Raw genomic sequence first — 14,340 nt, 5'->3', positions numbered from 1 at the left:
CTGCAGTTCAAGTTTATCTAAGATGCCCAAAAGTTGGCTGGCAAGATTGCACACTGGGTAATGAGACTCCAAGCAATTGACCTGAGTTTGACCCCTGGAATGCACAAGGTAGAAGGAAAGAACCCATTTCCACATGCTGTCCTCTGATTTCTACATGTCCTGGGCACAAACTTCCCTCCACCCCCATGCACAAAATTAATTAAAAAATAAGTGAAAACTACAATATTTTAAAAAAAAACCAAAACATTATTTAAGACAAGAATTAAGAGAACCCAAAAATCACACATAACTAGCAACAAAGGAGAAGTAAATGAACAATTAATCTGTGCAGCCTAGAGGAGGCCAGAACACCCAACTTAGGCCTTGGGTAGATCACAAATGCACGCACAGTCAGTAAGGGTATGAAGAGGACTCACGGCCTTTCCTTGCCGCCAGTCACGATCAGCCCGTCTCGCAGGGTGGTATACATGGCAAACACAGGCCCATTGTGCGCTCTGGCCACCACTCTGCACAATATGTGATCTTTCCACACACAGACATCACCACTGATGGTACCTGTAAACGTCAAGTTATTCTGAAAAGGAGTGGGGAAGGGGGGAGACAAACTCATCAAAAGTTCAAAGAGAGGTCGAACAGATGTCATCCTCTACGTGAGCAGAATGCTAGTTCACCTGCTTTGACAAAGCACATGCAAAGTGGAGGGGCAACACTGGACCCAGGAGAGGGGGCTGAGTGACGCCTAGTTCCCATAGGGCCTTTCCTTTCCTAAAATACTATAACTCCAGCTGACACTGTTCTTTGAGTCAGGGCCCTCCAGCCGTCCAAGAGCTAATCCAAAGGTCACTAAACACTGAGAGTGAAAACAATGGGTGGTTAGGAATAGGGAGTGAAAAATAATGAGTTTGCTAAAAAATTCTGTCACAGAAAATAAATCTATTATCAAAGTGAAGACCTCACTAACTCCCACAGATGTAGGAAAGTCGCTACTTGGTGCCTCTCTGCAGTTAGAGCACACTTCAGCTATGAACATCAGCATTCCTCTCTCCTTTTCTCTGTCCACTCATCGTGTGACATCTGAAAAATTATTAAACTGAACATAAAGCTATCTTGTGAGAAAATATCCTGGTCACACTACTGCTTCACACATTAAAAAGCTATTTTTTATTTTTCTCTTGTAATAGCTGTTAAGTTTATTACTTACTTTTTATTTATTTATTTTACCAAGAATGGGCACTTGACTACAAAGTAACTATGAATAAAGAAAGTTCATCTACAGACACGGACAGATCCAGTGCCAGGATCATTCCAATAGGGGTTTCCTTCTAGAAACAAATGGATACTCTTATATTAAAATTAACAAAACTTTTCATTTATTTAATATTGTTAGTCATTTTTTTAAAAATATTTAGGTGTGTTCAACTGTTCTAAACTTGTAACTTTCTTAAAATGTATATTTCACATTTTAAAAAAATCTACTGGGAGCTCACCAAGGCCAGCAGGACTGTGACTGAAAAAGCATGGGATAAAACCGGACTCTCTGAACATGGCGAACAATGAGGGCTGATGAGAAGCCAAGGACAATGGCACAGGGTTTTGATCCTACTTCATGTTCTGGCTTTGTGGGAGCCTAGCCAGTTTGGATGTTCACCTTCCTAGATATGGACGGAGGGGGGAGGACCTTGGACTTTCCACAGGGCAGGGAACCCTGACTGCTCTTTGGACTGGAGAGGGAGGGGGAGAGGAGTGGGAGGAGGGGGAGAAGGGTGGGAGGAGGGGGAGGGAAATGGGAGGCTGGGAGGGGGCGGAAACTTTTTTTTTCCTTCTCTCAATAAAAAAAATTAAAAAAAATAAAAAATAAAAAAAGAAAATAAATAAATTAATTAATTAAAAAAATCTACTTCATTTTCTGTAGAATTTGAAGAGAATTTGAAAAGCCTAGCCAGGGCAGGGTATTAAAGGAGAAGAAGTGGTTATAAACTACTACAGACCCAGGCGGATGGAATGAGAGACAGCAATAGAGTCTTGAACACTCAACTGCGGGCCTCAGCTCCCTGCTCCCTGGCTCAGACACTGGCCCCGAGTATTTCCAGCTACAAGATGGACAGAGGCTCTGGTGACAGAAAGCGAAGGAAACTCTAAGCCCCAGCGCCCTGAAGACACTGAACATGGCTTTCCTGGTTTCCTTTTCTTTTACTATAACACACGGAAGGTGCACAAGGAAGCACGAGGATGTCTGCGATCGCAGCCTGTGGAGCGTGACAAGTATATGACCAATGAAGCTTGGAGGATGGTAATGTTCTGAGGGTGCACACGTTTGACAGTAACTATCTCATTCACTTTCTTATGTTCAATGTCACTCACCCCTTAATGTCTAAAAGGACTAGATTTTTTAAAGATGACATATCCTTGACCAGGATTTGCACTGACTAGTCAATAGTAATGGCGCTTATGAATATACGGCAAAAACACTTCAAGTCAAGACACACCATCACACAGCATTTTAACAGACATACTGCACCAAATGCAACAGCAAGCATCGTCTGCATCCGGGCATCCTCCAGTGTGCTCAGAAGCCCCTTTTTGCTGAGAAGAGCCCTTCCTGCCAGGGTCCAGAATTTCACGTGCTTTATACCCACAGAGACAAACTGGGTATCTGAATCTGGTCGAAATTCTGCTACAAAAATACGTTGGTTGTGCCCAGCTCTGCTGGCAATTCTGGCCCCTGATACAGAAGACACAACAAAAATTTCACAGGTTAGTATAAGAACGGGGCTAATTGCCAGGACTGAACAGTTTCCTCAAATCGCATAGCTAAGAACAAAAAAAAAAAAAAATAACCCAAACACAAATGCTTGCAAGAAGGCCCTGATACTTGCTCTACTACTTAACAATCATATGACCTATAATCACTGGTACACAAATCTTTACAAGTAACACATGTTTATGGGCTCTTTGTGACAATTTAGGGGCCATTTTAAAGATCATACCTTTTTCTATGTAGTTACATTAATTCCTCATATAAATTTAATGGGGAATTCATTCTATTGGTCTTCCAGTCTCAATCCCAGGACTCTCAGGAGGTAAACGCAGTGAATTCCAAGCCAGCAGGGCTGCAAAGAGAGACCCTGTCTCGGAACAGAATGCGTATATGTGTACATCTTTTCTTGAGTAATGGATGTGGTTCAAAGTCAAGTCACCTATGTAGTATGTGCTGTGGGGAGGGGGGTATGTGTATAGGTATATGAATGTTTATGTGTGTATGTATGTGTGTGAATATAGGCACGTGTATGAGTGTATGCATGTATATGCATGCATGTGTGGGTATATGTACGTGTGTTTATATGTGTGTGTGTGTATATGAGTGTATGTTATATATGTGTGGGGGGAGCATGTGTGTGTTATGTGTGTGTTATCTATGGTGTGCATCTGTGTGTAGGTGTGTGTCATGTATGTGTGTTGTGTCTGCATGCTTTTGCATGTGTGCATCGTGTTCATATGTGTGTAGGTATGTGTTGTATATGTGTATGTTTCATGGGTAAGAGATGTGGTTCAGTGGGAGATTACCTGTGTAGCATGTGCCAGGCTCTGGGTCAGATCTCAATACACTCTTGAATTTAATATGTAACCCTAGAAGGGTTTCAAATTCACAGCAATCCTCTTGCGTCATCCTCCTGAGTGCTGGGATTAAAAGCAAGTGCCCGATGCCTTACAATTTTCATTTTTTACTAAAATATCTCAGAACTAATCAAATCATTAGCAAAAACACAGTTTCTACTGAAAGGAAATCATTGCAAATCATTTTTAATACTACCTGGTTTCATTATTTCATGTTTTGTGAGCTTATGTCCTCACTGGGGTTTCTTAAGGGCACACATACAGTGCTACCAACTGTATGCTATATGTTTGGTAGGACCATAACGAAAAATGGCTTCAATTCCCAACTTAAGGCAAACGCTAAAAGAGAACATTTATACAGTCCTAGTATTCGTGTGAGCTTTTGTTGGCTTGTTTTTGTTTGTGTATTTGTTGCTTTGTTTTGGTTTTTTAATCACACAAACGAAAAGAATCCTACCTTCCTGCCATCTCCAAATGGTAATGGTGTGCTCTGGGTCCAGCCCCACAGACAGCAGCAGCTTCCCAGTAGCACTGAAGCTGACGGAGCACACACCCTTTGAATGGGAGCATCTTAGTATAGACAATGTCTGCTTGTTCACTGCATCCCAGATGTGCACAGATGGGGCTGTGGCTGAACAAAGACAAAATCCAGGTGTTACAACCATTGTCAAGACACCACTCAGAAGCCAGAATAAGCATACCTAGGAAACATGGAACTATGCATATAAGAGGAATGTAGTTTATAATAGCTCAGAACTGAAACTAAATTTTAAAAAGGAAATAAAAAGGAGGGGAAAGGAAATAAAGGTAAAAAATACAGAATCCTTCAGCATATATGGTAAGTTGTACTTTCAAGAAAATAGCATTTAGGCAAAAAAAAAAATCAGAATAATACTAAACAGCTCATCAAACAAGGTGTGTATGAATGAGAACAGAAGGCAGCAGTCAGTGAGAGGACCACAAGCTTCATACATGGCAAAGCTCTAGAGTGGAAAAAATCTTCATAGAAGTTATATTGAAACTGTAACATTTAACACAGTACATATGCTACATGCAAGTAAACATTCAATACTGATATCCTCTGAAAGCAAATGCAAAGCACACGCAGCTGACAGGCAGCTAATGGCAAAACAGCTGGACAAATCCCACGGAAAATAAACTATATAGATGGGAATCTGGGAAAGGTTACACACACTGTGAGACTTTTTAAAAACACTACTTCACTGGAAAAATAAAAACAATATTTATCCTTTCCTATATAAATTCTTTTGCACCTCTTTCTGCTCCTCCAGGGAAATGAACCAAGAGCTCCATGCTTAGTGAACAAATGATTATCACTGAACTACATCTCAACCTGCTTCTCTTTATTGTCTAAACTATCATATTTTTGTGTTATCTTCTTTTCAAATTATAACCTAAAATTGAAGTTAATTCAGCAGCGAATTCAGTCTTGGAATATAAGCATTCTTACTAAAACACTCAAAATAATAAAGTGCATTTTCTTCTAATTATAAACTGAAAGACATAAAAACATTAAAGGGAGATAACCTGCCTGGAATTATTTTACATAGGAGGAAATTCTGGCCTTTAGAAAACAAATTTCAATAAATGTGGACATTTTACAATATTTGCTATTTATAATGCATGAATGATAAATCTAAGAAAACTTCAAATAAAACAGTTAAAATATGTTAAAGTAAAATGAAGGATTGTTCAGATTTATCCAGCTGTAAAACTTTAAAATTACAAGGATATATAAAAGTTTTACCAATAATAAAATAGATTACTTATATTTGAAAATGTTGGGGACTGGAATATATGTCAGTTAGCATAGTGCTTTCTAGTATGTATAAAGCATGAATTTTGATCTCCAGAACAACATAAATAACATGTCTGGCATACACCTATATTTGTAGGTCTCAGAAGGTGGGGACAAGAGAATGAGAAATCCAAAGTCATCCTCATAGATAGAAGGAGCTTAAGGCTAGCCTGGGATACATCCGCTCTTAAGAAAAAGAGGGAAAGAAGAAAAACAAATTTGAGTATTGAACTGAATCCCTCATTCATTAAAAGTCAAAGTACAAGCCAGTGAGCAAGCCTGCAAGATTAGATGGCTCAGCAGGAAGAAGGCCTGCCACCAAGCCCAAGGACCTGAGTTTGATCCCAGGAGCACTGACTCCCACAGGATGTCATCTGACCTCTGCATGCATGCAGAGCACACATCCAAATAAACAAACAAATAAAGGTAATTTTTAAATTTAAAAGTGAACTTACTCTACAAATTGGTAAGGAATATAATATAAAATGACTTAAATCAAAAGCATAAATATGGCTAGGTGGTGGTGGGACATGCCTTTAATCCCAGCACTTAGGGGGCAGAGACAAGCAGATCTCTGTGAGTTGGAGGCCAGCCTGGTCTACAGAGAAAGTTGCAGGACATCCAGGGAAGTTACACAGGGAACCCTGTCTCAAAAAATCCAATAAATAAGTAAATATATAAATAAATAAGTGCAATAACTGCTATTTCTATGGTGTAGTTTTCTGGAAATGGTAAACATTAAACATTAGAATGCCTGTTTACAAAAGGTTCCTCTGAGATATTCATAGACTATATTTGTCAGAATACAATGGGATAGACAACATATTTTTTTTCTTCTCGAGACAAGGTTTCTCAGTAGCTATGGAGCCAGTCCTGAAACTCATTCTGTAGAACAGGCTGGCCTCAAACTCACAGAGATCTGTCTGCCTCTGCTCCCGAGTGCTGAGGTTAAAGGCATGTGCTACCACCACCCAGTTAGACAATAAACTCTTAGTAAATTATCACTAAATATACTGCAAATTATAAAGCATTCTATCTGTCTAAAATTCAAATAGCAAGTCACTGTCAATTGAATTACCAAACATGTGCATGGTGATGCTGGGATCAAGTTCTGGGCCTTTTGGGTGCTAGGCAAGCACTGTACCACTGAGTCACATCCTCAGGACCTGCACTTCTAAAGACTTTATAGACAAAGAAGATGTAAGAAGCTGATAGCAGGGATGTAAAAACTGTACTCTGTTGTTGTGGGACACTACACATTTGGACTACTCTAAACTTACATCTGTAACAGTATTTAACTGCAATTTAATTAGTAATTTTTTGGCATAAACAAATAATAAATTAATAACAATTAATTTATAAATAATAACCATTATTAATCATAGTATTCTACTGTTATATTATTATAATTGTTAATAATAATTAATTTATAATTAATAATAAATAAGTAATAAATTTTGGCATTCTGAGCTACTGGTGTCTTTTCCCCATGTCTCTGCCCAGATCTTGAAGTGTTTCCCTATAATTTCCTCTAACAGTGTTTTTAATGAATGAAACATTTCAGCTTCTAATAAATGAAAATGGGGATAGTTTTATAATATAAGATTTATTTGTATCATTTTTAAGTGCACAGTGTGTGTGTGTGTGTGTGTGTGTGTGTGTGTTATAAGGTTGTCTGGTTAGTTAAAGGCAGTTGTGAGCGGCATAACGTGGGTGCTGAGAACTGAAGGCAGGTCCTCTGCAAGAGCAATGTGTGCTCTTAGCCTTTGAGCCTTCTCTCCAGTCCCCTTTAACAATCGAAGAGTTTCAGGTCTCACATCAAGATCATCAACCCAGTTTTAATTGATTTTTGTACAGGACAAGACACACAAGACACACAGATCCACTTTAATTTCGACATGTGGATATCCAGTTTTCTAGTAGCATTTGTTGAATCTTTTTCAAAACAAGACACACACACACACACACACACGCATGCGCACACACACAAGACAGACATACAGACATAGTAATTCAGGCTTGTTGATGTATGTTTGTAATTCCAGCATTCAGGAGGCAGAGGTTAGAGAATTTCTATAGGTTTAAGGCCATACCAGTATACATTAAGTTCCAGGCCAGCTGAGAAAGACTCTATTTCAAAACAACAGCAACAAGCAAGCAAACAAACAAACAAACAAAATCAAAACAAAGTAATATGCTATGCAATAGGCTTCTATGTGGCGCTCATAATCTGTAAATTCACCATTGTGGAACTCTAACTTGTGCACAGTGCTGAATGTCAGGTGCAGTCTGTTGTAGCTACTCCACTCTGCCGAGATCGACCAAAGCTACTGCAGATGACATGCAGCTCAGTAAGATTTATTATTATACAGAAGTTTGAATTCCCTGTAATTTCTATTATGAGTTTTCTGATTTTTCTCAAGTATTCAAATTAGTTTAAATAAGGAAAGAAAACAAAACTATCTTCAGCTCACATGCTATAAAATCAAGTGCTGTGATAGACGTGGCCCAATGGTGACAATTACTACTCTACAGTGTAGCCAAGGAGCAAGGGCCTGGCTTGCTGTGCTTAACAGATTAATAGTGGACTAGTCCAAGCACAAATCATACTGTATTCTAATGAGGGGCAGAAAACAGAAGTCTTTGGGGAATATTTTCGTACTAAATTGCTAATGCTTATTGTGTTACACAAGTGAGAATATAGCTGAAAAGCCTAGTTATTATAATATCAAAACAATTGACATATAAAAATTATATTAATTAAAATGTTATCTTAAGTACATAAAACCATAGTCCAATTAGTCATAAAAATTATTTTTAAACATTTAAATGATTTTTGATGTAATGTGTTTAACAACAAAAATAGTTCATAAATTAATAGATTTTCTATTAGCTCTATGATGTTAGCAAATTATTGACTACATGAAGAATTTGTGTGATAACCACATAATGTGATGTAAGAAAATCTTCAGGATAGCCCAGGCACACTTGAGAGGTCAAAACACTTATGAGTATATATGCATGTGTGATTGTGTGTTTAGACAGGCAGGTATACACCTGTGTGTGGAGGCCAGAGGTCAGGCTGTGGCTTCACTCTTCTGCAGATACTATCCTGAGTACTATTTCTGAGACTGGAGCTTGCCCATTAGGTTACGTTGTCTGATGAGCAAGCCCCGGGGACCATCCTGCTGCTGAGATTCCAGTGTGCACGCCCCCATAACTGGTATTTTCACGTGGGTTCTTAAACTCAAGTACTCATGCTGTGAGACAGGCATCTTACTGACTCAGCTATCTTTCCAGCCCTGAAACCATTGTTTAAAAATACTATTATTTTTGAAGATAAAAAAATGATGTTATTTGTCATGACTACTCTATAAGCCGTATGTGGAGCAGTAAGATGTTTGGGCTTTTAGGGGGGAATATGATATTTGTATGCACATTATTACTTGTACTTTAGCAATTACTACTATAAAATATAACTAAAACAGAAAGTATTCAAGTTTCCTTACCTGACATGTCTGCTGAATCACCTACAATAAAGAATCAGTTAAAAAAGTTATCCATAAATAATATAATAATAGTAAATTTGTGAAACATAATTATCATTTTGTTATTTAAATGACAAAATATCCTATACAAAATTAGGTTGTTACATCAAATTGAGTAGACTGAGAAAAGGTACTTGCTTTCACTATCTACAAATGATCATTCAGTCTTTCTTTGGGCATATTTAATGATATACATAAAGTTCTAATCATAATAATTTATAAAGTAATACTGATATGAACCTTTTTGGGTTTATAAAATGTGTGCTTTGATGTATCTGTGCCTGAAGGAAAGAGTTATATCTGAGGAATGTGGCAACAAAGGTTATTAAATAACCCAACAAGCAAAAGGGGTTCTTCATTATAACTAAAGACTTTCCACATGTGTTATACTGGACTACCATCTGAGCCAAACAACTGCCATCTTGGGGTATTTAGCTGTGTCCACTTGCAAAACACCACCGCAGCTGTGCGTGATGACTGTTTGCATTCCCTCATAGAGGGACCATGAGGGAAGACCATGAGACCAGTCACTCCACACCACCCATCGTGTACAACTGAGTGCAGAATAAAACCAAGTGGGAAATCCAAGCAAAGATACTCGGAAAAAGAAGACAGAGTCAGGGAGATGCCAGCAGTTGCCAGAGAAGAAGATGTGAGGTAACAAGCCACAAACCTCGTGGTAAAATATAAACTAGTAGAAATGGGTTAATTTAAGTTGTAAGAATTAGTTAATAATAAACCTGAGCTAATGGACCAAACAGTTTATAATTAATATTAGCCTGAGTGGTTATTTGGAACTGGTGGGCAGGAGAGGAATCTCCAGTTACAACTGAACCCTAACTGCATATAGAATTAGCTCCTCATGGAGGAGCTACAATATCTAGGCTTGGTGAGACTAGGGGATGGGACTCTATCTATGCAGCTATGGGAAAGCCATCATTCCTGCTGAATGAAGTCTCCTATATCCACACCTATGCTCTGTAAGTAATCCCAAGATTGGTTTCCCAGAGTGAGCTTTGATGGAATGGTGCCTGGTTTATTGTAGAGACCTTTGAAGGAGGAAAAATGTTATGACTCCTTCAGGAAAGAATTTTAGAAACAATATACATAAAAGAAAACTGTGAAAGCTTATGTTCATATTTATGGTGTAAGGTCTATGAGCAAAGTTTTAAAGAGTAACGGTGTGTATCAACAAAGAGAGTAGTGGAGAGTTATATACCCCCTGAAGAGACATGACGGTTTCATACATCAATCAAGTCTTACATCCAACTATGTGAAATAATGACTTCAAGGATAAAGTGATAACATAGGAATACATGTATCTTTATTAGGATATCTTTATAAGGAATATGAGGAAAGAGTGAATAAAGTATTTTGCCATTTTTAGTTCTGAACATAATCTAATAATAACCAATTGGTAAAAAGACTCGATACTTTGTCACACGAAGAAAAGCTGATAGAATGGGGGTGTTTGTCTTAGAGATCATTTGTCATTGGATAGTCTGAGATAAGACAATGTATTATACATAAAAGCTGGAACATTATAGCCTAAATGATTAAACTAATTTAGGTACATTCCTCTGATGGCCTGGAAGGACTGGTATACATCTGGAACTCACTGGAGTTTGGGGATATAGAACACTGCTGTCTCTCCTCAGCAGACAGGTTCATCCCACACCACAAGGGATCGTGGAAGCACTTATGTGAGGCTGCTATGGGATGAAATGTTTGTGTTCCTCCAAAACTCCTATGAAACTATCATGCTAATTTCAACTATAGTGTTAAAGGGTGGGATCTTTGGGAAGAATTAGAGGAATTGTCATGTGAGTGGAGTCTCACAATGAAGATCAACATAAGAAAAGATGATAGATAAATAAGGAAGACAATATAGATATAACAAGGTCATCTGTAACATAGGGAGATGGCCTTTACCTACAACCCAATCATGCTCGCACCTTTAGCTTCCAATTTCAAAAGTGGTGAGAAATGTGTTGCTTGCTTGTTTTAAAAGCACCTCATCCAAGTATTCGTTCTAGTAGCCAAAACTGGCTAAGAAGTATCCCAAAATGGAATCCCCAAATCCAGTGAAAGCTAACCACCTCCTAAACTTCCTTTATGAATACACATGCTGGGTGTACAATGTGCTACTGGATGAACAGACTCCGAGAAGAGACTCAGGCAAGCCTAAAAGTAGGTTCAGAACTATTTGGTAAAGAATTCAAGGATTTCAAGGCTCAAGACATAGTCCAGTAGAGAGAAGGCTTCTCCTGGAAAGCATACCCCACTCCTATAGAATGTAGCTAGGAGATGTACAAAGTGATCTTCTAAACAAAAATCACCAGGAGAAAGTCAGTGGAAAAAAAAATAACAACTGCTCCCAAAGTTGGAAGGTAAAGTGATGGAGGAAGGTCATTGGCTAATAAAGGCACTGCCCAGGCCCATTTTATTGGTTAGAGGATAGGTGGGAGGAGTAAACAGAACAAAATGCTGGGAGGAAGAGGAAGTGAGGTCAGAGACTCCACAGCTCTCTTGGGAGCAGACGCCTCAGAGAGAGACACCATGCCCCGCTCCAGGGATGAAGCTCCAACCCAGGATGGACTAGGCTGGAATCTCCCCGGTAAGCGCACCTTGGGGTGCTACATACAGATGATTAGAGGTGGGCTAAATTAATATGTGAGAATTAGCCTAGAAGAGAATGGGCCAGGCAGTGTTTGGAGGAATACAGTGTCCGTGTAATTATTTCGGGGCATAAGCTAGCTGGGCAGGCGGCCGGGGTGTTGGGGACGCAGCCACGCCACCGCTCTTATTACTTCAGTAAAGTTACAGATTAGATTTTCTATGTACCCAAGAACAAAGGCCAATGAGAAAGGAACACAAAGAAATTGGCTTCTGTTCCGTGTGAAGGACCACTTTATAAGTAAGCTTTCTAGGGAGAAGCTGTATTAGTTTATTAGCTATAAAGCTATGGGAGCTCAATCCTCCTGCCACTAATTTCCAAATGCTAGGATCACAGGTTTATCACCAGATCTGGTCCATAATCTATCCATCTAACAAGCTGGTGTCCCACACATAACTGTAACCCGAGTTCTAAGTAGGGCAGAGACAAGAGGATTACTGGAGTTTGTTGACTTCCAGCCTAGCCAAGAAAATACAAGCCCCAGGTTCTGAGAGAGACCCTGCCTCAAAGAAATAGGTGCAGAGGGTAACAGAGAAGGACAACTGATGCATGCATGCACTCTCTGCCATGTGCTCAGACACTCATACAGTCACACATACAAACAAATAATAAAACTGTGTAATGATAAAGATGCTTGACAACACTAAAACAAAATCTATCACTTTGTATGTTTACTTTAAAAATTCTTTTTTTGTTGTTTGTTTGTTTGTTTGGTTTGGTTTGGTTTCATTTTTCAAGGAGATGGTTTCTTAGTATAGCCTTGGCTGTCCAGGAACTCACTCTGTAGACCAGGCTGGCCTTGAACTCACAGAGATCTGCCTGCCTCTGTCTCTTAAGTGCTGGGATTAAAGGTGGACACCAACACTATCCAGTGATGGTGTCCACCTTTTTTAAAAAGAAAATTCTACAGAAGGGAAAATGTAAGTGTTCCATGTACTGCAGCTATAAAAACAAACAATCTAAAGGAGAACAAATTCTTGACTAACAGTAACAAACAATCTAGAGGAGAACAAATTCCTGACTAACAGTAACAAACAATCTAGAGGAGAACAAATTCCTGACTAACAGTATTTACAGAATTGGGAAAACAAAAAAGCCAATAAAATGAGTATAGCAACTGGGGTCACTGAGACCCCCAAAACACAGTAATTTCAATAATGTTTACAAGTGTACTTGACCGGCCACATTTGCAATGCAGTATCACGGTAATTTTTAGCTGTCAATTTAAATAGACCTGCGATTCTACTCATAGAGCCATGAACCTTTGTTTTTTGTCAGAAGTTAAAATAAACCATAGGTACATTTCAAACTGTTGGTGAATCTGATCAATGCTAATGCCAAAGAAACATTTTTAAATGCAAAGGGATTTTCTAACATGAAACAGATCTGCAGTCTCTCTTACCCAACCTAACCTTTGCTAAACAAGGGTTTGTCCCCATTGGTCTAGTTAATTTCTTGGGTCTCCTTTATATCCTTCCTCCAAGGTTTGAATCTGACCACTTGGCAGACCAGGAATTCCCACTAAAGCTAAAGGTCAACTATTTACACAACAGTTTGAGCTATTCAGATAAATAATAGAAAGCTACCTGACAGAAAACAAGGTAATCAGGCTCAGTTCCATATGCACACATGTATTCTGAGCAGTTCACAATTCAATACACTTCAATTTTTTCCCTAGGGTATTGAAATCATTAGAACAAAGTAAATGTTTCAGACTATTTCTTTTGAAATATAGAAACATACCTACTTGGCCAGTTGCCACTATGTTGATAAATTTGGGGTGCTGATTTACAGTGAGGCACAGAATGTCATCATTATGTTCCTGATAAAAACTCTGAGTCCCTATAAAGAAAGAATTTGAAAGTTAACTTTGAAAACTTTAAAATGCGAGAGCCAAATGTACTTATTTAGTACAATAGATTAATTTGTTCATTCAAAATTTATTTTGAGCATTTACCATGTAAGTGTTTACTAGCAAAAGGATGACAAATAAATTGATAATCTAAAAGGATAGAGCCCTGAAAAGGATAAACCACATAGAGCTGAAGATACAAAATGCCATGAGACAGATAAACAAAAGGCTGGGGATGTAGCTAATTGTGCATACACATGGTTCATCTGAATGACGTGGATGGTAATGAAAGTCAGCAATATAGATGGAAAAGTAAGCAGGTTCTAAGATTATGGAAGACTTTGATTACTTTTCTATCATCTTCCCTCTTTGATTTTGTAAAGAAAAAAATTTAGTAGAGTCACAGGAAAAGCAAAGTAATTTCTCACTTATTAATCTGGGTGCTGTTTATTCATATTTCACATTCAGATTGTAAGTAGTGGTTTTTGATCAGAAAGCTAATATGGTTCCTCTCACAGTACTCTCAGTGAAGGGACCTTTTAGAGTCTCCATGAAGAAGATAACAAGACTAAATAAAATAGGAGGTAAAATAGTGTGGAAATGAAGTCAGGACAGCAGGTTGGATGTAGATTATAGAGGACCATGCACAGCAGGTTTTCCACAACCTCAACAATTACACTAACACAGCTATGTTACACTTATACTTCCTCAAAGCCCCTGGGTGGGGCAATACACACCTGCAATCCCACAGAGGCAGATGGATCATTATGGATCTGAATTTGAGGCCAGCCTGGGCTACATACACAGTGAATTCTACACTAGACTGAGC

At 38.6% G+C, this 14,340-nt stretch overlaps 1 protein-coding gene across 2 annotated transcripts in view; it reads right to left on the bottom strand.

Moving 5' to 3' along the window:
• The window catches only part of Eml5 (EMAP like 5), a 115,495-nt gene that overhangs the window by 13,481 nt on the left and 87,674 nt on the right, over positions 1-14,340 (bottom strand). For both annotated transcript variants that reach the window (XM_041633056.1, XM_041633057.1), the window contains 5 exons: positions 13,403-13,501; positions 8,944-8,964; positions 4,073-4,246; positions 2,514-2,722; positions 417-574 (listed from right to left, as the gene is read on the bottom strand). In XM_041633056.1, coding sequence (XP_041488990.1) covers positions 417-574; positions 2,514-2,722; positions 4,073-4,246; positions 8,944-8,964; positions 13,403-13,501 — 661 coding nt within the window. The remainder of the gene's footprint in view (positions 1-416; positions 575-2,513; positions 2,723-4,072; positions 4,247-8,943; positions 8,965-13,402; positions 13,502-14,340) is intronic.

Source organism: Microtus oregoni, unplaced genomic scaffold (genome assembly GCF_018167655.1).
Source record: "Microtus oregoni isolate MIOR12 unplaced genomic scaffold, Mior012 000043F_ref0000047, whole genome shotgun sequence".
Classification (NCBI taxonomy): Eukaryota; Metazoa; Chordata; class Mammalia; order Rodentia; family Cricetidae; genus Microtus; species Microtus oregoni.
Note: the sequence above shows the minus strand (reverse complement) of the source record. Positions and strands in the feature narration are given on the sequence as shown.